Here is a 24713-nt window from a genome sequence, read left to right as displayed (position 1 = left end):
GATTTTATACAAATTTGTTTTAGATCTAAGTATTTTATTTTCTGGGTGCTAATATAAATGTTATAGTGTTTTGAATTTAAAATCCCGTTTTTTCTTGGCTGGAATGTAGGAAAGCAATCAATTTTTGTATAATAACCTTGTATCCTGAAGCCTTGCTACACTCACTTGTTAGTAGTGCCAGAAATTTCTTGTTAATTCTTTGGTATTTTCTAAATAGTCAATCAAATCATCTGCAGACAAAGATATTATTGTGTTTCTTCTTTCCCATCTGTGAATCTTTTCTTATTTTATATTGACTCGTACTTGCAGTGTGATGCTCATAGGAGAGGCGAGAGGGAACATCCTTGCTTTGTTCTTGACCTTCAGGGACAGCAGCTACTTTCTCAGCACTCAGCAGGGTATGAGTGGTGGCTTTTCCACACTTTCTTTAAACACAACCACAGTTATCTGCAGAGGCTGTCAGCACAGCCTGTTCTTAACTTGAGCCTGACAAAATTAGTATCACTTCTTTACTGTTCTCTAACATCTAGCCAGTGTTCATATTTCCTGGATTGCTCAAAACTGCTAACATGGTCTCTACATGTTGCATTTGGTTGCTGGGTCTCTAAAGTCCCCTTTTATTCCATCAGAGTTCTCTCTTTTCATGTTATTAACTTGTTGAAAGCTTCACATTTTAAAAAGATTACACGTATGTCAATTCGCCCCTCAGTATTTCAGCACCATTTCTTAGTAACAGCTTGTTTTTCCCATGTGCAGAGTATCATGATCACAGCTCCCAGTGTTCACAGTGGTTCTCTAATACCCGGTTCATCCTGAACTATCCTATGTAACCCCCCAAATGCTTTCTAGTTCATTTGTGCAAACTAGGACCTGGCCAAAGCAAATAATCATAACCGAAGAATGGTTATCTAATCTCTGCATTCAGGAAAGTCTCTCCTCTTAATAATTTCTTCATGACACTGGCTTGTTGAAGCCCTGGGCCATGTGCTGACTTCTTAAATTTCTTAAATTTCAAATCACATTTAAAATCCTGGGAACTCAATCTTGGATATATAAATGGGGGTGGAGGGGCAGCCAGATGCTGGCACCAACCCTTCTTCATGTCCCTGTCCTGGCCGCCGCCCCCCTTCCCCCCAATCTGCATTCTTTGGAGACCTGTAGCACTCTTTCTGGTTGGGTTTCCTGCGACTTGCCCTTTGGCTTTAGGGCAGATGTGGGTGGAGAATTTCTTTTTTCCCTCTGATGGGTGACTGTCTCTCACCATGAGTGCTCTCCTGTGCCTACTCTGAGGCCCTGTCCTTAATAGAGTCCCCACAGTGAGAAAAGTCTCATCTACCTGCAGGGGTCTGGGCTTTAATTCCTAACTTGAGATTGGGACTGAGTTTACTGCTGATCTGACTCTGGGGGCCCTTTTTAAAAATAGGACACTGGTTACAAATGGGCAGCTCTGATGCCCCCTGCAACCTGCCTGCCTTATCTGTGCTCCACCACTGAGCTGGGAGGCTAGTGGAAGGGTACTTCTCCAGAGCGCCCCTTCACCTCTGTTCTTTTCCTCAGCTCTGCCATCTAGGAACAGCGCTCAGCTGACCAGGAATATGGCCCCAGGGCTCCTGACAACCAGGGATGAGGTGAGTCCTGAAATTTTTTCTTAGTTCTTGCAGGATGGACTGATTGCCTTTCTCGGTCCTGGGGCTGTCCTGATGGTGTTAGGTCCTATCTAGCCGTGATTTTGGGGGTGTGGCCCATCTTGCCTGGAACCTTTTCTTAGACTCCTCTGCCCTATTCATGACTCAGGCATTCACCGAGTAGCAAACCGTAATCACAGTTAAGATACAGATACTTACTGGGCACGTAAGCATGGTCATACATGCTTACATGCCCAGTGATTCCCAAGGCCTAAAAAAGTGAAGGAAGACTGTTAGGAGACAGCTCTCTTCCGAGCTGTCTAAGCTGCCCCTGATGGACTTGGGAGGTTGAAGAACTTCCAGTGGGAGTATGACAGGAAGTCTACTGTGTCTCAGAAACCGGGTGACTGGCAGGCCGTCCCTCTTCATTTAGAAAGCTTTGAGCAGCCAGTGGCCTTTAGTCACATTAGTTTTCTGTGAGGTGGTGAGGGTGCTGACCTGTTGTCTGTCTGCTTGTGACTCAGGATACATTTAGTTTGGCCAGTCTTGCGTTTTATTTATATATATATATATATATATATATATATATATATATATATATATATATATATATACATATACATATACATAAATTGTGTGTGTGTGTGTGTGTGTATTTTTTTAAGATTTTATTTTACTCGAGAGAGAGAGAGAGAACAAGAGAGAACACAGAGGGAAAGGAAGAAGCAAACTCCCCCTTGAGCAGGGAGCCCAATGCGGGGCTCAATCCCAGGACCTGAGATCTTGATCTAAGCCAAAGGTGGACACTTAAGTGACTGAGCAACCGAGGCGCCCCCTGTAATTTATATTAAATGAGTTTTCCACACTTAAAAATTGGAAGATTATGTCTGAAAGTGTAGATTGCCAACTTCTCTGAGAATAGGTCGTTCATTCACCACTCTCCAGAGTCCACTCTCTTGGCAGATGACAAATAGCTGAAGCCAGTGTCTCCACAGTGTGGTTGTACTCACTTTCAGTCCCAGACCCCAAGGCTAAGGAGACTGCTTCACTCATTCCTTCCCTGTCCCTTGAACGCTTTGCCTTCACCTGCTCTGAGCCTGGACAGCCAAATCGCCAGAATCTGGAAAGCTAGGCTGAGGATTGTGGGCCTGAACTTGGAGCAAGCTGGATTTTGAAGGATTTTGAGGATTTTGCCATGTCAAAATCAAGGATTAGGAAATAAATAGTATAGTTGATCCTTGAACAATACGGGTTTGAACTGTGTGGGTCCATTTATATGTGGATTTTTTTCAGTACATACAGGACAGCACTTTAAGTGTATTTTCTCTTATGAATTTCTTAATAATACTTTTTTCTCTAGTTTATTGTAAAAATACAGTATATAATACACATAACATAAAATATATGTTTATTCATTGTATCAGTGAGGCTTCTGGTTAATCATAGGCTATTGGTTAAGTTTTTGGGGAGTCAAAAATTATAGGCAGATTTGTGACTGTATGGTGGATCAGCACCCCTGTAGCCCCGTGTTACAGATCATCTGTAACTGAGTGAATATATGTCCTAAAGGAAAGATTTTTCTAACCTGTAAGATTAGGCAACAGGTGAACTTGACATAATTGGATAAAATTAACATTTACTAATCACCTAAATAGAGAGCAGGTGGGCTATCTTGTGTTGATTATATCAGTTACACAGAAATAGTGTCAGTTGGATTCAGTTTTTCATTGCCTGTCATATCAAATACAGAATTTTTTTGCAAGAAGATTTGAACTTGATCTTAGTCATGGGTTCGTATGGTGGATATTTGTATGTTACTGTACAAATTAAAATTGGTTATCAGAATCATTGAGAGCTGTGTGTCCCTCAGTTGTCAAATATTTTATACCTTTGAGGGAAAATATTTATGTAGTGTATTTAATTCAGCGTGTTACTTAAAGTAAGAGAAAACTTTTGTATGTTTTACTTTACCATTTATGATGTTAATAGAGAAGCATTCTTGGCCAAAATGGAATGAATGTGTCACTGGCTCAATTTTTCTGTCCCTACTGTGCCACTTCCTGTGGGATCCTTAGCACACCCTGAATCTTATCATCCTGTTATCCAAGTGGGGAGGGGTTGAGGAGTGGGCAAATAGGTGAAGGGGATTAAGAGGTACAAATTTCTAGTTATAAAATAAGTCATGGGGATGCATTGTATAGCAGGGGAAATATAGTCATAATACTATAGTATCTTTGGTGACAGATGGTAACTAGATATTGTGGGGATATATTTGTAATGTATAAAAATATTAAATCACTATGAAGTACAATTGAAACTAAGAGGATATTGTGTGTCAATTATATTTCAATTTAAAAGGAAAAGTTACAAAAGATTAAGAAGGGGGGGCAGCTGGGTGGCTCAGTGGTTGAGTGTCTGCCTTTGGCTTTGAGTGATCTCAGCATCCTGGGATCAAGTCCTGCATCAGTCTCCCCACAGGGAGCCTGCTTCTTCTCTGCCTATGTCTCTGCTTCTCTGTGTGTGTCTCTCATGAATAAATAAATAAAATCTTCTTTTAAAAAAACAACAACAAAAAAAATAAAAAAAAATAAAACAACAACAACAAAAAAAACCCACGAAAGACTAAGAAGAATATCATATGTTGATAAAAAGTTCATGGAGAGAAGATATAACAATTATAAATACGTACATACCTAGCAGTATAGTCTCAACATATATGGAGTAAAAATGGGCAGAATTAAAGGGAAAAAATGGTTCTACAATAATGGGTGTAGACTTCAATACCCGCCTTTCTATAATGAATAGAACAGCCAGATGGGAGAGCAAAGGAAATACACAATTTGAACTACACTATATATCAGTTGCAACTAAGACGCAAACCACACACACCAGCACCACCCAATAACAGCAAAGTAAATATTTCACTCAAGTGCACCTAAAACATTTTCCAGGATAGACATCTATTGGGCCACAAGGTAGGTGAATTTGAATTTGAAATGATTGAAATCACACAAAGTAACTTCTGATCGCAGTAGGATGAAACTAGAAATGATCAGCAGAAAGAACTCTGGAGGGCACCCCCGGTGGCGCAGCAGTTTAGCGCCGCCTGCGGCCCCGGGTCTGATCCTGGAGAACCAGGATCGAGTCCCGCTTCTCCCTCTGCCTGTGTCTCTGCCTCTCAGTCTCTCTCTCTGAATAAATAAATTAAAAAAAAAAAAACTTATTAAAAAAAAAAAGAAAGAACTCTGGAAAATTCACAAATATGTGGAAATTAAGTAGCACACTCAAGCAACCATTCTACCCAAGAAGAAAAATCAAGAGAGGGTAGAAAATACACTGAGACAAATAGACATGAAAACTCAACATTCTAAAACTTATGGGATACAGCAAAAATGATGCTTAGAGGGAATTTTATAGCTATAGATGCATAATGTAAAAAGAAGAAAGATCTAAAATCAGCAACCTAATTTTACAATTTAAGAGCAAACTAAACCCAAGCTAGAAGCAGGAAGGAAATAATAAAGATTAAAGATGAGATAAAATAGAAAACAGAAACATGATAGAGAAATCAACAAAATTTAAAGCTGGTTCCTTAAAAAGATCAACAAAATTGACAAACCTTTATCTAGATTGACTAACAACAAAATAAGTAAAATAAAAAATGAACTTGGAGACATTACTGTCAATTTTTTTTAAGTAAGAAGGGTTATAAGGGAATACTTACATAAGAGAACAGCTGTATGGCAACAACTTGGCTACCCAAGGTGAAATGGATAAATTTTTAGAAATGCACAATCTATCCAAACTGACTCAGGAAAGAATAGAAATTCTGAATAGACCTAGAAATAGTGAAGATATTAACTCAATAATAAAAACCCTCCCAACAGAGAAAACCTCACAACCTGGTGGCTTTGTTAATTCTACCAAACATATAAAAAAAAAAGTTAACAGAATCTTTCTCCAACTATTCCAAAAGATTTAAGAAGACACTTCCTAATTCATTCTATGAGGACAGCATTACTTTGATACCAGGTCTCAAACAGAGACACTACAAGAAGACTATAGGCTAATATCCCTTATGAACACAGATGGAAAAATCTTCACCAAAATATGTCCAAAGCTAATTCAGCAGCATATTAAGAGTTGTACTTCTTGAGCAAATGAGGTTTACTCTCAATGCAAGAATGTTTCAACATGTTAAAATTAATTCTATAATATACCACATTAGGAGACAGCAGGGTAAAAATCACTCATCATCTCTTAGTTGAAAAATCATATGACAGGGACACCTGGGTGGCTCAGCTGTTGAACATCTGCCTTCGGCTCAGGGCGTGATCCTGGGGTCCTGGGGATTGAGTCCCACATCAGGCTCCCTGCGAGGAGCCTGCTTCTCCCTCTATTTCTCTGCCTCAGTCTATCATGAATGAATGAATTTTTTTTTTTAAATCATGTGACACAACTAAACACCTTTCATGAAAAAACATTCAGCAAACTAGGAATAGAAGGGAACTTTCTCAATGTGATCAAGGCCATATATGAAAAATCCACACTAACACTGTTAGTGGTGAAACACTGAATGCTTTTTTCTGAAGAACACAAACGAAATAAGGATGCCAGCTTTTGCCACTTCTGTTCAACACAGTATGGCAGTTCTAGCCAGAATAATTGGTGAGAAAAAGAAAACAGGGCAGCCCGGGTGGCACAGTGGTTTAGCGCCACCTGCAGCCCAGGGCGTGATCCTGGAGACCCTGGATCGAGTCCCACGTCGGGCTCTCTGCATGGGGCCTGCTTCTCCCTCTGCCTGTGTCTCTGCCTCTCATTCTCTCTCTGTGTTTCTATGAATAAATAAATAAAATCTTTAAAAAAAAAAGAAAAAGAAAACATCCACATCAGAAAAGAAGTAAAGTGATCTCTTCACTGAAGACATTCTCATATTCATAAAGCCTTAAAATCCACACAGGTTAAAAAAAAAGTCAGAGCTAATAAATAGATTTAGCAAAGTGGTGGGATGCAAAATCAACATCGAAAAAGCCAGTTTTATTTCTGTATGTTTTCAACAAACTATCCAAATAGAAAATACATATATTTTTAAGTTCCAATAAAATAAATTCCAAAGAGTAGATTGCAGTAAAGTTTCAAATTACAATAGCATCTAAAAGAATCAAATACTCAACAATAAATTTAACCAAGGTGGCAAAAGACTTGTTTACTGACAACTACAAAATAGCGTGGAAATTAAAGAAGACCTAGGTATATGGAAACACTTCCCTGCTTATGGACTGGAAGACTTAGTATTGCTAAAATGACAGTACTACCCAAAGTAATCCATAGATTCAGAACAGTACCCATCAAAATTCTATTCATGATTTAAAAAAAAAACATAAATAGAAGAAGCTATCCTAAAATTCATTTGGAATATCACAGGATCTTGATTCTTGCAGAAACAAGTCTGGAGGAGTCAACTGCCTGATTTCAGTACTTAGTACCAAGAATACAAACAGTGGCAAAATAGGTTCTCACTGACTTAAGGATAAATATATAGAACAATGGAATACAACTGAGAGCCTGAGCGGGGGAAAAAAAACAACCTTCACATATATGGTCAATTGATTTTTGACAAGAGTGCCAAGATCATTCAATTGGAAAGGGATGGTCCATACAAATAGTGCTTAGACAACCGGGGATCCACACTAAAACACACGTGATTAATGAAAAATTAGCCTCTGAAGAAATAGAGATACAATGAATAAACATGGAGATTTCAGAACGAAAAATACATACTTGAAAGATAAAGCTCAATAGATTGGCTTACCAGATTAGAGGTTACAGAGAAATCCGTGAACTAGAAGATAGAACAATGGAAATTACCCAATCTGCACAACAGGGAGAAAATATGCTGGGAAAAAATAATGAACAGAGCCTCAAAAACTGGGAACATAACAATATCTAATATTTGTGTCATTGTAGTTCTAGAAAAAGGAATGAAAGTAGGCTGGGCTGAAAAGGCATTAGAAGAATTAGTGGCTGAAAACTTCCCAAATTTGGCAACCTGTAAACCTACAGATTCAGAAAGTTTGAACATATGCCAAACATGACAAACTCACTGAAATCCATGCCAAGATACTTTATAATGAATCTTCTAAAGCCTAAAAATGAAGAAAACATCTTGAAAGCAGCCAAGGAGAAACAACACATTTCTCATAAAGGAAAAGCTATTGGAATAGTAGTAGATGTCTCATTAGAAACCAAAGAAGTTGGGTGGAAGAGGTGTGATGTTCTTTAGGTGCTGAAAGAAAAGAATTACCAACCCCAAATCCTGTGCCAAATGAAAATACCTTTCAGGAATGAAGGGGAAATCGGATATTCTTAAAAAAAAAAACAAAAAACAAAAAACAAAAACCTGAGAATTTGTCTCCAGGAGTGTGGATAGAGGCGATTTTATAGACAAAAAGGAAACCATAAAAGAGGGAATCTTGGAACATCTGTGTGTGGGAAAGTGTTAACATAACAGGCTATTAGGAAATCCTGCTTGCAAGATTATCCGTTGGCTGGCATTGGGATCTTGCATTTCTGGAGGGTTAGCATCGTTCCCAGAACTGATAAGGATGTCTCACCATGCCTAAAACTATGCAAACTGTAGGGTTTATGCTGAAAGTGCCTGTGTGACCAGACCCCACTAAAAAAGTTGGACACTGAGCCTCTAATGAGCATCCTTGTTAGACAATATTTAACACGTCACAAGTCCTTGGTGGAGGAGTTAAGTGGGTCATGTGTTATTCTACTGGGAGGGGATTCTTGGAAGTTTGTTCCTGGTTGCCTTTGGACTTTGTCTCTTGTGCAATTTCTCTTTGCTGATTTTGCTTTGTATCCCTTTGTTGTAGCCATGGGTAAAACTGTGGATGAATCTTGCATATCCTAGTAAATATCAAACCAGGGATTGGTCTTGGGGACCCCGACACAATCAGAAAGAAAGAAAACATGGAGAAAATATGGGTATATATAGGAAACACTCCTTTACACATGAATTTTCTTTTTTTAAGATTTTATTTATTTATTCATGGGAGACAGAGAGAGAAAGAGAGAGAGAGAGGGAGAGGAGAGGAGAGGAGAGGAGAGGAGAGGAGAGGAGAGGGGAGAGGAGAGAGGAGAGGAGAGACACAGGCAGAGGGAGAAGCAGGCTCCATGCAGGGAGCCCGACGTGAGACTCAATCCTGGGACCCCTGGATCATGTCCCAAGCGAAAGGCAGACACTCAACCACTGAGCCACCCAGGCATCCCTATACATGAATTTTCTAAACTAATTTTGATGGTTGAAGCAAAAATTATTACAGTCTGATGTGATTCTAAATAAATAAAGAGGAAATACTTAGAATTATTGGAAGGGCAGAGGATGTAATGGGAGGTAAAGTTTCTATATACTTCATTCAAACTGGAAAATGAAGATACCAGTAGACTGATTAGTTATGTGTACATAAGGTAGCTACTAGAGTAACCACTAAAAAAACCTATACAAACAAATATACAGAAAGCACTGGATAAATAAAAACAATTCTAAAGGAAAAGTCCAAGTAACCCAAAAGAAGTCAATAAAAAGAAAACAAACCAAAAAGAACAAAATTATCTAATATACCAACCAAAAGAGATGGGTAGAATAAGAAAAAAAAGCCACAACAAACCATACATGCTATCTAATGAAACTTCAAATATAGCATAGGCCAGTTAAAAGGATAAAAAGAAACATCATGCAAATATTAAACGAAAGCAGGAGTAGCTATATTAAATCAGGAGTAGCTATATTAAATCAAGTAAGGTAGACTTCAGCACAAGGAGAGTCATCAGACACAGAAGGTGATAAATGGTCAATTTCCAGGAAGATAGTGACCTAATATGTATGCATCACATAACAATTTCACCGTATGTGAAGAGGAAAATGCAAAGAAGAAATAGACAAATCAACAATTGGAGACTTCGACACCCTTCTCTCAATGATGGAAAAACTAGACTCCAAATCAGTAAGAGTTTGTTAGCATCATCAACCAATGAAATCTAATCTTTATAGAATAAGAGCAGGATACATATTCTTTTTAGATACCCATGAAACATACACCAAGATAGACGTATCCTGGGCCATAAAACAACACATAAAACATAAGAATTTGTCTTAACAAATGTAAAGAATTGATACCATACAAGGTGTTTCACACAATGGAAATGAATGAAACAATTCATGGTTGAAACCACAATGGAATGAAACCTGAAGTCAATTGAGAGAGAGTTGACAGAAATGTCTATAAACACTTAGAAAATAAACTACATGCTTCTAAGTAATCCATGCATCAAAAATGAAGTTTCAAAGGAAATAAAAACATACATGAAAGAATGGAGAAGAAAATACAATATATCAAAGGATGTGGAATACAGCTAAAGCAGTCCTCAGAGGAAAGCCTGTAGCACTGAATATGTATGAAAAAAAAGTCTCAAGTCAATAAGCTTGACTCAGGAACCTAGAAAAATAAGACCAAAATAAACTCAGAGGAAACAAATAGAAGGAAATAATAGTGATAAAGGCAGAAATCAGTGAAATTGAAAATAAAACTAGAGAAAATCAGTTAAAGAGCTGCTCTTCTGAAAATAACATTGAAACAACCTCTAGTAAGACTAAGAAAAAGAGTAGACACAAGTGACCATATCAAGAATGAAACAATATCTCTACACACTCTGAAGCCATCAAAAGAATATCCACCCATAACTCTCACAGCTTAGATGAAATGACTGCTTCCTTAAAAAGCCCAAACTACCAAAACCTACCCAATATGGAGTAATTTGAACAGCTCTGTAATTCTCCAGTCCAATTTACAATCTAAAAATTCCTACAGAAGAAATCTGTCAGCCCAGATGTTTCTACTGTGGAATTCTCCCAAATCTTTAAAGAAGATGTGACACCAGTGCTATGTGGTTTCTTGCAGAAAATAGACAAGGAGGAAACACTTCCCAGCTCACTCTGGAGCAGGTGTTAGGTTGATAGGAAATAATCATATGTGGGCAGCCCGGGTGGCTCAGCAGTTTGGCGCCGCCTTTCACCCAGGGCATGATCCTGGAGACCCGGGATTGAGTCCCACGTCGCGCTCCCTGCGTGGAGCCTGCTTCTGCCTCTGCCTGTGTCTCTGCCTCCCTCTTTCTGTGTCTTTCATGAATAAATAAATAAAATATTTAAGATACTTCATCTTAAAAAAAGAGAAAGAAAATAATCCTATGCTATTACCAAGTACAGTTTACTTTAGAAACGCAATTAGTTCCATACTTGAAATTTAGTGTAATCCACCATATTAACAGACTAAAACACCACATGATTGTATCAGCTGATGCAGTAAAAGCATTTATTTGACAGAAATCAAGAACCACAGTGGGAACAAAAGGCCTGAGAACAAAAGGTAGGTAGGGGAACTCCTCTACTTGCATACGGATGTCTACAAAGATATCTATATCTTTTTTTTTCCCCTCAGCAAGGCCTTTCCTGATTACTTACCTAACATTTCTTTTTCTTTTTTTTTTTGCTGACATATACATAACATAAAATTTACTGTTTTTAACTATAAGTGTACAGTACAGTTCAATAAGTACATTAGTTCATTAAGTACACTCGCACTGTTGTGAAACCGACCCCCTTCTCCATCTCCAGCACTGTTTCATCTTCCCCGACAGAAACTCTGTCCGTTAAACACTGACTCATCATTCCCCACTCCTCTCAGCTCTTGGTAGCCTCTATTTTACTTTGTCTCTAAGGTTTGCCCATTCTGCATACCTGCTGTACACTTTTTGGCCTGTTATTGGCATATTTCAGTTAGCGTGTTTTCAAGGCTAATCCTTGATGTCAAATGTATCAGTTTCCTTGCTTTTTTAAGGCTAAATATATGCCAGTGTATGCATATACCACATATTCTTTATTTATCTATTGATAGGTATTCGAGCTGTTGTTGGATAATGCCATTAGCAACTTTGGCGTACAAGTATAGAGAGGTAGATAGATAGGAATGGAATTGCTGGGTCATAGGGTCATTTGTACGTTTAATGTTAAAGGACTCTTCCACAGAAACCACACCAGTTTACATTTCCCACCAGAAATGCACAGAGGTTCCAGTGTTTTCTCACTCTGCCAGAATCTCTTCTTTCCCTTTTCTTTGGTAATAGCTATCCCAGTGGGTATGGCATGGCATCTCACCATGGAGTAGTATTCTTAATGCTGTGAGACATAACGCTTTCCTCCTTATGTGAAAAATAAAGCAAAGATGTCTGCTTTTACCACTCATTCTTTATTATGCTAGAAGTTCTGTAATAAAGCAAGAAGAATAGAATGCATACAGATTGTAAGGGAAGAAGTAAATCTGTCCCTATATGCAGATGCCATGCTTGTCAATGTAGAAAATCTCAAGAAATCTAGGAGGAGGAAAAAAAAGTCATAGAACTGAGTTCAGCCAGGCTGCAGGATTTAAAATAAACACAGAAACAGTTGTATTTCTGTATCGTAGCAATGAACATAGTGTCACTGAAATTAAAAATATAATACCATTAAATTCACTTAAAGAAGTTCTTAGGCAGTCACCTGGGTGGCTCAGTGGTTGAGCATCTGTCTTTGGCCCAGGTTGTGATCTTGGGGTCCTGGGATTGAGTCCTGCATCGGGCTCTTTGCAGGGCATCTGCTTCTTCCTCTGCCTGTGTCTCTGCCTCTCTGTCTCTGTGTCTCTCATGAATATATAAATAAAATCTTAAAAAAAAAGTTCTTAGGCATCAGTCTAATAAAACATGGATTTGTCTGCTATAAACCACAAAATGCTGATGAAAGAAATGAACGTCTCAATAAATGGAGAGGCACATCGTGTTCATGGATTTGAAGAGTCAAAAGTAAAAATGTTAGGTCTCCACAAATATAAAGGTTTAAATACATTGTCAAAATTCCAACAAGGTTTTTTGGTAGATACAGATTAAGATTATAAAATTTATATGGAAAGGACATGTCTTAGACTAGCTAAAATAACCTTTAAGATTAAGAATAAGCAGGAGAAATCAGTCTCCCTGATTTCAAGACTTAGCGATATAGCTAATCAAAACTGCGTTTCTGACAGCATCACAGACATCCAAGAGAAGAGAGGAGGGGACCCTTAACTAGACCCATGAGCAATGTGAGAAGGGGATTAACAGTCTTGAACACATGGCACTAGAGTTTGAGTTAAAAGCAGGATCTGTGAATCTCCCCCGGGGTTCCCCACACAGGCATTCTTCCTGCCTTGGCCCTGGGTAGTGGTTTGGGTTTGGCTGACTAGTGCATGTGGCTGGCTTCTGGGTGAGCAGGAATGTGTTTATGTTACAGGCAGTAATGGCCTTCAGGGATGTGGCTGTGGCCTTCACCCAGAAGGAGTGGAAGCTACTGAGTTCTGCTCAGAGGACCCTGTATCGGGATGTAATGCTGGAGAACTACAGCCACTTGGTGTCGCTGGGTAAGGATGGCTTGTCTCAGATCTCAGACTCCCTGTGAGCACCTTAGGGTTTTATGTAGCAGCTGCCATGCTTTTGGCTCAGAAAGAAAAGCAGTATTTTCCCTATACCCCCAGAGAACGTCTGGATTCTGTAGAGTTGAAACAGTAAAGGTGTTTGGGGAGGTGTGGTCTGACCCTGGATTGCTATGCCTCTTCCAAGGCTGGGCCTCTGTCCAAAGTGATCTTTCCTCAAATTTGGGAATACTGGTATTCACTTACCCACAGAGGAGAGTTAGTGTACTGCCTTTAGATCGGGATCCCCACCCCCCTTAGTCATCCTTTCTCGGCACTCTGGCAAGCCTTTGCACATCGTCCTGCTGCCCGGCCCCCTTCTGGGTTTTTGCCTTCGCCTGCTGACCGAGTTCTGCCATTGCCTCTTAAGCCACTAACCCAGGGTCACCTTGGTTTCTTTCCCTGTGAGCAGGAATTGCCTTTTCCAAACCCAAACTCATCACACAACTGGAGCAAGGTGATGAGCCCTGGAGAGAGGAGAACGAATGTTTTCTGGACCTTTGTCCAGGTGAGTGGGAAGCAGTGGGCCAGAGTAGGAGACCGGGCAGTGAGGCACTTAGCAGATGAGGAAGGAGAGCCCATGAGCTCCTGGGGAGGGCTCTTCTGCTGGCCTCCCTTCCATGCCTTCTCCACTCACACAGAGAGTGCATCCCTGGCAGCCTCCCCTCTCCCCGCAGCCTCATCCCACTCATGTGGTATCTCTTTTCCAGCACCTTTTCTAGTTCTCTCATCTCCCCATTCTTGGGCTTTTATTGGTTGGCCTGATACTCTGCATAGCGTTTGCCCTCTGAGACCGAGTCTGCTGCCCCTGGGAGACACTGTCCAATTTCTCTTCTTAACCTGGTAGCATCTTAGTGCATCAGTTCTACCCCACACATCCCCATAACCTTGTTTCTTTTATGTTGGATTATTTAAGATTACAACAGGGTGTGTAGAATTATACGATGCCTGTGTGCCTTCCCTGCGGCCTAGAAACAGACATGAAAGACCAGAAAACAGTACCTGCACCTTCTTTCCAGGTGTGTCCTGCTCCTCTGCACTAGCATTCTCATGTGCCTTTCTTTCCCCACTTGATGAGTCTTTCAGCCACATAGTGTCATTTTGCATGTTTATAAACTTCTCTGCACATAGTAATGTAATATATACATCCTTCTGGAACACGCTTTTTTTTAAATTTTTTTTACCACCTTAATGTGAGAATCATGTGAAAATGAGTAGATTTATACTTTTAAAAACTGTTATATTGATTTCATTGTGAATATTTCAATTCAGTGCAGTTGAATTATCAGTTCCCTTCTTTTGGATATTTCCAATTTTTGGCTTTTAAATAATGCTGCTATATATTCTTGTTATTTCCGTGGATATAAGGGTAAGAGTTTGTCCAGGATGCAGCACAAAATTTGGTAAGTTTTGACATATGAAGCACAGCTGTGAAACCATTGCCACAATCCAAATACCAAGCATATCTATCACCCCAAAGTTTTCTTGTGTGTTATTATAATCCCTGTCTCCTGTCCCTCCCTGTCTTACTCCTTCTCCTCCCTCTCCCCAATACCCAGGTAACCACTGATCTACTTTGTATCATTACAGACCAGTTCACATTTTCCAGAATTAATATCAAATAATACAGAATATATACCAGATTCTTTCACTCAACATAATTATTTTTAATTCCATCCATAATGTGTGTATTATAGTTCACTTCTTTTTACTACTGAACAGTATTCCATTATATATACTGCAACTTATTTAACCATTCACCTATTGAAAGACATTTAAATAGGCTTCAGTTTTTTTGTTTTTTTATTTTTTAATTTATTTATTCATGAGAGACACACAGAGAGAGAGGGGCAGAGACACAGGCAAGAGAGAAGCAGGCTCCACGCAGGGAACCCAACACGGGACTCGATCCTGGGACTCCAGGATCACGCCCTGGGCCGAAGGCGCTTAGGCGCTAGGGTGTTAAACCGCTGAGCCACCCAGGGATCCCTCCAGTTTTTTTTTTTTTTTAATTTTTTAAAAATTAAAAAAAATTTTTTTTTAATATTTTTAATTGGAGTTCATTTTGCCAACATTTAGCATAACACCCAGTGCTCATCCCGCCAAGTGCCCCCCTCAGTGAAATAGGCTCCAGTTTTGATGAATACAAGTAAAATAAGTGTGAACCTTCATGACAAGTTTTTTATTTCTTTTGGATAAATATCTGGGACTGGAAAGGCTAGGTTATAAGAGGCTTTTCATGGAACTCAAAAACTGTTTTCCAAAGAAGCTATACCTACCATTCACATTCTCACCAGCAGAGTGTGAGGGTTCAGATGCTCCACATCTTTGTCAAAATTTGGTATTGTTATTTTAATTTTAGGCATTCACATAGCTGTAGAGTGGCATCTGTGTTTTGTTTGACATTTACCTAGTGACTGATGTTGAGAATCTTTTCATGTGCTTATTTGCCATCTGTATGTCTTTACATCTGTATGTATGTTTTTGGTGAAATGTCTTCTCAAATCTTTTGCCCACTTAACTGGTTTCTTATATTTTTGCTATTGAGTTCTGAAAATTCTTCATATGTTCTGTATAGTAGGTCATTATCAGACGTTTGATTTACAGATATTTTCCCTATGGCTTTCTTTTCATTCTTTTAATAGTGTCTTTCAAAGAAATTCTCAATTTTGGTGAAGTCTAATATTTAGTTTTTTATCTCATGAATTTCACTTTTGGTAGTGTATTTAAGAAAACTTTGCCTGATCTAAGGTGAACAAATTTTCATATATTTTTTCTTCTAAAAGTGTTATAATTTTTATTTTATATTTAGCTCCATATTTTGAGTAAATTTTTATACTTAGTACCAGCTCTGGATTTAAGTACATTTGTTTGTTTTGCATACAAATACCCAGATTTTCCAGCACCATTTACTGTAAAGGCAAGCTGTTCTTTTTTTTTTTTATTTTTTTTAAAGATTTTATTTATTTATTGAGACAGAGAGAGGCAGAGGGAGAAGCAGGCTCCATGCAGGGAGCCCCATGTGGGACTCGATCCCAGGTCCCCAGGATCACACCCCAGGCTGCAGGCGGCACCAAACCGCTGCGCCACCAGGGCTGCCCAAGCTGTTCTTTATTGATTTGCTTATTTACCCTTGTGGTAAACTAGTTGACCAAATGTATAAGGGGTCTATATTTGGACTCTTTTTTTTTTTTTAAGTTGGCTCCATGCCCAGTGTGGAGCCCAGCACAGGGCTTGAATTCATGACCCTGAGATCAAGACCTGAGCCGATATAAAAAATCAGATGCTTAATCGAATCTGTTAAGACTGAGCCTCCTAGGTGGCTCTGCACTTTTTTTTTTCCACTCCTTTTTCTTCCTTTTTTTTTTTTTTTTTTTTTTTTTAGATTTATTTGAGAGACAGAATGGGGTGAGGAGCAGAAGGAGAAGTAGACTCCCCGCTGAACAGGGAGGCCAGTAAGGGGCTCAATCACATAACTCCAGGATCATGATCTGAGCTGAAAGCAGACACTTAACCCCCTGAGTCACCAGGCGCCCCTCTTTGTCTTGATGTCTGTACCACATGGTCTTGATTAATGTAGCTTTTTAAGTCTGGAACTCAGTATAAATCTCCAACATTTTTTCCTTTTTAGTTTAATTATTCCAGATACTTCGTATTTCCATATGGATTTTAGAATCAGCAACTTTACAAAGCCTGCTGGGATTTTGATTTGGATTGAGTTAAATCTACCTCATTTTAAATATCATTAACATTGTATCACCCAATATGTGAACACTGTTTATCTCTCCATTTTACTTTCTGTCAGCCTTGTTTTATAATTTTTTATTATACAAATCTTTACATCTCTGGTCAAATTTATCCCTCTATATTTCATATTTTTGATACTACTTAAATTAAGCTATTTTCAAGTTTAGTTTGTAACTGTTGAAAGTTTAGAGAAATACATTTAACTTATGGTTAAGGATCTTGTATCTGATAAACTTCCAAAACTTACTTTTTAGTCCTGATAGCTTTTTTCAAAAATTCTATAGCATTTTCTACATAGATGATCGTGTCATTTGTGAATAAGTTTTACTTCTTTACATTCAGTATATTTTTCTTTTTCTTGCCTCATTGCACAGGCGAGAACATCCAGTGCAATGATGAATTTAAATGGTGAGAGTGGACATCCTTTCCTTGTTCCTAATCTTTTGGGGAATGCTTTCTCCTAAGTGTAAGTTTTATAGCTGCCCTTTATCAGCACAACAAATTTCTCTTCTTTATTTTCTGAGAGTTTTTATTGGAAATGGATGTTGGATTTTTGCCAGATGTTTTTTGGGCATCTTTTAAGATGATCATATCTGGGGTTTTTTTAGTCTTTGATTTTTTTTTTAAGTTTTAGTTTTAATTTTATTTAACATACAGTGTTATGGCATACAGTTTCAAGTGTACAGGGTAGTGATTAAACAATTCCATACATCACCCTGTGCTCACCTCAACAAGTGCAGTCACATTTTTTTTTAATGTTTCAAGTTTAAAATCTAGCTAGTTACCATATAGTGTTAACATATAGTGTAGTATTGTTTTCATCACTTACATATAACATCCAGTGTTCATCACAAGTGCCCTCCTTAATACCCATCACTCATCTAGCCCATCTCCTGCCCACCTCCCCTCCAGCAGCCCTGTTTGTTCTCTGTAGTCAAGCGTGTCTTATGGTTTGCTTCTCTTTTTTTCCCCCCTTCCTCCCCTATGTTCATCTATTTTCATTCTTAAATTCCATATATGAGGTAAATGACATTTCTTTTGTTAAACCAGCCCTGTATTTTTGTTAACACAATGCAGTGATCTTACTCAGATTTCACCAGTTTTCCCTTCGCTCTTTTGTGCGTGTGATGGGCTATGTGTTTATCTAGTTCTATGAAATTTTATCCCATCTAAATTCCTGTAACTGCCACTATATTCAAAGATACAGAACAACAGCTGCATCACAGGGATGCCTTGTGCTGCTATTTTATAGTGACAGCCAACTCCCTCAACCACCCACCCCTTCCCCGCCTCTCCTGCCTTCTTCTGGCAACCACTAATCTGTTCTCTGTCTTTATGATTTCTGTCATTTCAGGAATGTTATATAAAAGAAGTCATATAGTATGTTACATTTAGGATTGCCTTTTCAGTGTAGTTCTCTTGAGATCCATCCAAACCTAGCACGTACCAATACTTCATTCCTTATATTGCTGAGTCATATTCGTATTAATGTACTACAGTTTGTTAAACTATTAACCCACTGAGGACATTTGGATTGTTTGCAGTTTTTGGCTATTATAGATGAAGGTGCCTTACACATTTCTATATAGGTTTTTGTGTGAACATAGGTCTTATTTCTGGGATAAATGCTCAAGAATGCAGTTGCTGAGTCATATGGTAAATAAATGTTTAGTTTTATAAAAAAGTGGAATACTCACGTCTAGAATGGTTATACCATTTAAGTTCCCACTAGCAGTGTTGTTTTTTTAAAATATTTATTTATTTATTTATTCATTCATTCATTTATTTATTTATTTATTTATTTATTTATTTATTTATTTATGATAGTCACACACAGAGAGAGAGAGAGGCAGAGACACAGGCAGAGGGAGAAGCAGGCCCCATGCACCGGGAGCCTGACGTGGAATTCGATCCCGGGTCTCCAGGATTGCGCCCTGGGCCAAAGGCAGGTGCTAAACCGCTGCACCACCCAGGGATCCCCCCACTAGCAGTGTTTGAATAATCATTTCTCAATCTTCTTGCCTGCATCTGGTATCAGATTTTGACATTCTGGCCATTCTGACAGTTTTTTAGCAAGATCTCCTTGGTTAGTAAGAGTGATAAGTTTAGTGTAAGCAGTTCCTCTTAGGGAGAGCTGGATAGCTGAGCATATCTGAGTAAGAGCTCTGTGTCAAGACTTTATTCTTCCTGGAAAAGAGACTAGTGTTCTCTCTGTGGGTAGGTAAAGAGCTTATTATGTCCTGGTTATGGGTGGCTATTGCTGTCATTTTGTGAGGTCATTTGGGATGTCCTTGTTCATTTCTCCTTAGATGCTCTCTATCCCTCAAGAGTAATTGACAGATGTAAGTGTGTCTAAAGATCTGATCTGACCACTGAATGGATCTGGCAAAGACAGTCTAACAAGTGAGAGGAAAGAGAGTCTGCTCCTGAGTTGGCTCATATGGGTGGATGGCAAGCAGGGACTCATGGACTCAGGTCTAGTGTGTCCACTTAAGCATCTTCATACACCACATTTTAAGAGGGCAGTCCCTGGTAGTTCATCTCAGCAAGGGAGCGCCATGAAAGGTGGTGGGTAGATGTGTATAATTACCTAGAGTAGTGTACTTGTTCTTTTTGGGTGGAATTTACTTAGAGAAAATACAAAGTCTTATGTTTGCTGGTGTATGAATCCAAATGATGTATACATTTCTAAAACCCAAACTCTATCAAAAACAGATCACTACCATCCCAGATAGCTCCCTTCTGACCCATTCCAGTAAACCCCCATCCTATTCCTCAGAGGTGCCACTGGTCTTGATTTTATTTCATTGTAGATTAACTTTTCCCACTCTACAATTTTGTGTGAATATAATCATATGTACTCTTTTGTGTAGATTTCTTTTGTTCAGTACAGAGTTTTTGAGCTTCAGTCATGTTGTTGCATCCATCAGTAGTCAGTACCTTTTTAATGCTGAGTGGCATCCTATCATATAAATATACAACTATTTATCCTTTCTCCTTGGTAGACACCTTGATGGCTTCTAGTCCATAGTTATTGTGAAAAAGCTGTTATTAGTATTCTTATGCTGTGTTTTTGTTTTGTTTTCGTAAACCTATGTTTTCATTTCCTTTGGATAAATACCTAGAGTAAGTTTGGGTGTTTTAGTTTCTTAGCATTCCTATAACAAATTGCCACAAACTGAGAGGCTTAAACAAAAGAAATCTATTCTCTCACAGTTCAGAAGCTGGAATTCCTTCTGGGTTGACCAGGGTTGGTTGGTAGGGTTGGTTCCTTCTGGACATTCTGGGGGAGATCTGTTCCTTACCTCTCTCCTGGCTTCTGGGGGTTGCTGGCAATCCTTAGCATTCCTTGGCTTGTTGCTGTGTCATTCCAATCCATGTCTTTGTGATCACATAGCCTTCTTCCTTCTATGTATCTCTGTATCCAAGTCTTTTTCTCCTTGTGAGGATGCCAGTTGTTGAATTAAGGCTCACTGTAGGGCAGCCCTGGTGGTGCAGCGGTTTGGCATCGCCTGCAGCCCAGGGTGTGATCCTGGGGACCTGGGATCGAGTCCCGCGTCCGGCTCCCAACATGGAGCCTGCTTCTCCCTCTGCCTGTGTCTCTGCCTCTCTCTCTGTGTGTGTCTCTATGAATAAGTAAATAAAATCTTTAAAAAAAAAAAAGGCTCACCCTAATTTAGTGCGACCTCTTCTTGTGTGACCTCTTCTTAACTTGATCACATCTGCAAAGACTTGATTTCAAAGTAAGTCTACATTCACATGTTCTAGGTAGACATGAATTTTGGTGGATACCATTCAATCTAATACACTGGGTTCTAGGGTTACAATCTATGCAGATTTATGAGAAGCGACCATTGAGAGTTCTTGTGCCTCACATCCTGACAGTTTTCATCGTATCTGTAATGGGTATGTAGTGGTATCTCATAGGGGCTTTAATTTCCATTTCCTTGATGGGTCAGTGTTGAGCACTTTCTATGTACTTTTTAATCATTCATATGTATATATCATATACTTTGTGAAGTATACATTCAAATCTTTCTCCAGTTTCCAGTTTATTGCATATTTAAAATTGTTGAATTTTGGGAGTTCTTTATTAATTCTGGACAGTAGCTCTTGGGCATATGCACATTTTGCAAAAATTTTCTTAGTCTGAAGCTTTTCTGTTCATTTTTTTAAGTTACCTTTGATGAGCAGATGTTTAATTTTGATGAGGAAGTCTAATTTTTATTTAAAATTTTTATTGTCATGAAAATACATTTTCTAAATGCTGTAAAGTTTTAGCTTTTACATCTAAGTCTGTGACCCATCTTGAAGTAATTTTTTGTGTACGGTGTGAGGCAGGAATCAAGATTTTTCTCATTCATATGGATACCCAGTGGCTCTAGCATTTTTTGTTGAAATGACCTGATTTCCCTTCCTTAAATTGCTTTGTTGAAAATCCAATGACTGGCTGGCTAAGCGTGGACCTGTTTTACATTTTCAGTTCTGTTTCTTTCATTAATAGGCCTGTCCTTAAACCACAGTCTATTATGACTGTAGGACCATTGTCTTGAAGTCAGATAGTGTAAGTCTCTCCCTCTCTGTCAGGTTTTTGGTTTTGTTTTTTTTAAAGATTGCTTTGGGTAGTGTACATCCTTTGCATTTCCACTTATATTTTAGTGTCAGCTTCTCATTAAAAAAAAAAAAAAGGAAAGCAAGGGGAAAGGAGGCAGGGAGGGAGGGATGGAGGAAAGACAAAGAAAACCTAGATAGTGTTTACTATTGATATTTTGGTGTATCTACAGATAACTCACCTTACCAATATCAAGTCTTATAACCCACTCTCTAGGTCTTTTAAAATTCTTTTTTTTTTTTTTTTTTAAATTTTTGTTTTTATTTATTTACGATAGTCACACACAGAGAGAGAGAGGCAGAGACACAGGCAGAGGGAGAAGCAGGCTCCATGCACTGGGAGCCCGACGTGGGATTCGATCCCGGGTCTCCAGGATCGCGCCCCGGGCCAAAGGCAGGCGCCAAACCGCTGCGCCACCCAGGGATCCCCTTTTAAAATTCTTTTAAGCAATGCCCCTGTGTGTTTACAAGGACATTGATAGCCTAAAGTGGTTATGTTAGAAGAGAAGGAAGGTTTGTGATCAGTGATTTAAACTTTTTACCTTAAGAAGTCATGCTGAGCGAAATAAGAGACAGTTTTCATATGATGTCACTCATGTGGAATTTAAGAAACAAAACAGAGGATCATACGGGAAGACAGGAAAAATAAAACAAGACCAAATCAGAGAGACTCTTAACTCTAGGAAACAAACTGAGGGTCTCTGGAGGGGAGGGAGGTGGGTGATGGGGTAACTGGGTGATGGACATTAAGGAGGGCAGGTGATGTGATGAGCACTGGGTGTTTTATAAGGCTGATACATCATTGACCTCTACCTCTGAAACTAGTAATACATTACATGTTAATTACATAAAAAATAAAACCAAAATAATAAGTCATAGAGATGGTATGTTATGAAAGTTGTCTGATTTCCAGGGATTAATTCTGATTAATGTTGAAAACCTATCCCTTTTACCTGTGGACCAAGGCTCAGAATTCTGAAACTTGTTTAAAAGCAGTGAATGCATGGCATGCCTTCTCTCAGGGGCCAATGTCTAAGACCATTCACTTAACACACAACTACACTTTTCATTCCTCAAATGCAGCTGCAGAAGGAGAATTTTCTTTAAGGAACCATTAGGCATTGATCTTTTCTCTTTGCTTTGTAAAGTTTTGAGTTCATGTACAGTTACTGAAGTATTTACTGGTCTAAAAAATCAATTAGCACAAGAGCAGTTGGAGATTTTAACAGTTTATATGCTGCTTTTCTTTTTCATCCTGAAAAATTTTATGATTAACTATATTTTGTTGGTAAAAGTTGTTTTTATTTTTTAAAGAGGGAGGTTGGTGGGAAGAACAGAAGGAGAAGGAGAACCGTAAGCAGGCCAGCTATCATTTCCATAAAGGTGACACTTTAACTATATTTTAAATCAGCCATCATATGTAATTGGGAAGACACACAAAAGTGCTTCCTCCACTGGAAGGCTTTATGACCCATTAGGGGTATAAGCAAACCAAGGCAGACGGAACACTCTGGTTAGTTATTTGATCCCTTTCTTGTAGGAAAAAAAAAATCACTAAAGAAATTTGTAATAAGTCACAGTTACTTAAATTTTATTTAAATTCCATTTAGTTAATGTACAATATTATATATATTTTACAGTATTATATTAATTTCAGGCTTACAATGAAATGATGCAGCAATTCCATGTGTTACCCTGTGCTCATTACAAGTGCACTCCTTAATCCCCATCACCCATTTAATGCCATTCCCCTACTCCCCTCCCTTCTGGTAACCATCAGTTCTCTATAGTTAAGAGTATGTTTCTTGGTTTGTCTTTTTTTTTGAGCATTTGTTAAATTCCACATAGGCGAAATCACATTAGTATTTGTCTTTTTCTCACTGATTTCACTTAGCATTATACTCTAGCTCCATCCATGTCATTGCAAATGGCAAGTTTTAATTTTTTTTGCTGAATAATATCCCAATTTTGTGTGTGTGTGTGAAAACACAACATCTTTATCCTTTTATTTGTCAATGAACAGGCTGTTTCCATAATTCTGCTGTTGTAAATAATGCTGCAATAAACATTGAGGCACATGTATCCCTTGAATCAGTATTTTTGTATTCTTTGGGTAAATACCTAGTGGTGCAGTTGCTGGATCAGATGGTAGTTCTAGTTTTCAATTTTGAGGAACCTCCATACTGTTTTCTACGTGGCAGCACCAGTTTGCATTCCCATCAAACAGTGCAAGAGGGGTGGGTGGTTCCTTTTTCTGCACACCCTTGCCAACACCTGTTGTTTCTTGGGTTTTTGATTTTAGCCATTTTGACAGGTGTAAGGTGATATCTCATCATAGTTTTGATTTGCATTTCCCTGATGATTAATGATGTTGAGCATCTTTTTTTATCTGTCTTTAGGCCATCTTCTTTGGAGAAATGTCTGTTCATGTCTTCTGCCCATTTTTAATTGGATTATTCATTTTTTGGGTGCTGAGTTTTGTAAGTTCTTTATATATTTTGGATACTCTCCCTTTATTGCATAGGTCACTTGCCAATATATATCCCCATTCAGTAGACTGCCTTTTAGTTTGATTGTTTCTTTTACTCTGTAGAAGCTTTTTATTTTGATGTTGTCCTAATAGTTTACCATTGCTTTTATTTTGCCTCAGGAAACATATCTATAAAAATGTTGCTTTGGCTGATGTCAGACATTACTGCCTATCTGTCTTCTAGGATTTTTTATGGCTTCAGATCTCACATTTTGGTCTTTAATCCATTTTATTTTTGTATATGTTCTAAGAAAGTGGTCTAGTTTCATTCTTTTGCATATAGCTGATCAGTTTTCCCAACACCATTTGTTGAAGAGAACATCCCACTGGATATTCTTTAATCCTTTATCAAAGATTAACTGAGCATTTAATTGTGGGGTTATCTCTAGGTCCTGGATTCTTTTCTGTTGATCTATGTCTGTTTCTGTGCCAGTGCCATACTGTATTGATTACTACAACTTTTGTAACATAACTTGAAGTCTGGAATTATGATACCTCCAACTTTTCTTTTTCTTTTTTTAAAGATTTATTTATTTATGATAGAGAGAGAGGCAGAGACACAGGAGGAGGGAGAAGCAGGCTCCATGCCGGGAGCCCGACGCGGGACTCGATCCCGGGACTCCAGGATAGCGCCCTGGGCCAAAGGCAGGCGCCAAA

General features: G+C 38.6%; 1 protein-coding gene across 8 annotated transcripts in view; it reads left to right on the top strand.

Annotated features, from left to right (window-relative positions):
* ZNF169 (zinc finger protein 169) overlaps positions 1-24713 on the top strand; it is a 45562-nt gene that overhangs the window by 10539 nt on the left and 10310 nt on the right. For 4 of the 8 annotated variants that reach the window (XM_055310994.1, XM_055310991.1, XM_055310993.1 and 1 more), the window contains 3 exons: positions 1558-1628; positions 12991-13117; positions 13581-13676. In XM_055310994.1, coding sequence (XP_055166969.1) covers positions 1596-1628; positions 12991-13117; positions 13581-13676 — 256 coding nt within the window. In that variant the 5' untranslated portion in view covers positions 1558-1595. Of the gene's footprint in view, positions 1-1557; positions 1629-12990; positions 13118-13580; positions 13677-14084; positions 14188-24713 lie in introns of those variants that run through there. The other 4 variants (XM_055310999.1, XM_055310997.1, XM_055310996.1 and 1 more) reach the window with 2 other exon arrangements.

The sequence above is a fragment of the Nyctereutes procyonoides genome, unplaced genomic scaffold (assembly GCF_905146905.1).
Source record: "Nyctereutes procyonoides isolate TBG_1078 unplaced genomic scaffold, NYPRO_anot_genome, whole genome shotgun sequence".
Classification (NCBI taxonomy): domain Eukaryota; kingdom Metazoa; phylum Chordata; class Mammalia; order Carnivora; family Canidae; genus Nyctereutes; species Nyctereutes procyonoides.
Note: the sequence above shows the minus strand (reverse complement) of the source record. Positions and strands in the feature narration are given on the sequence as shown.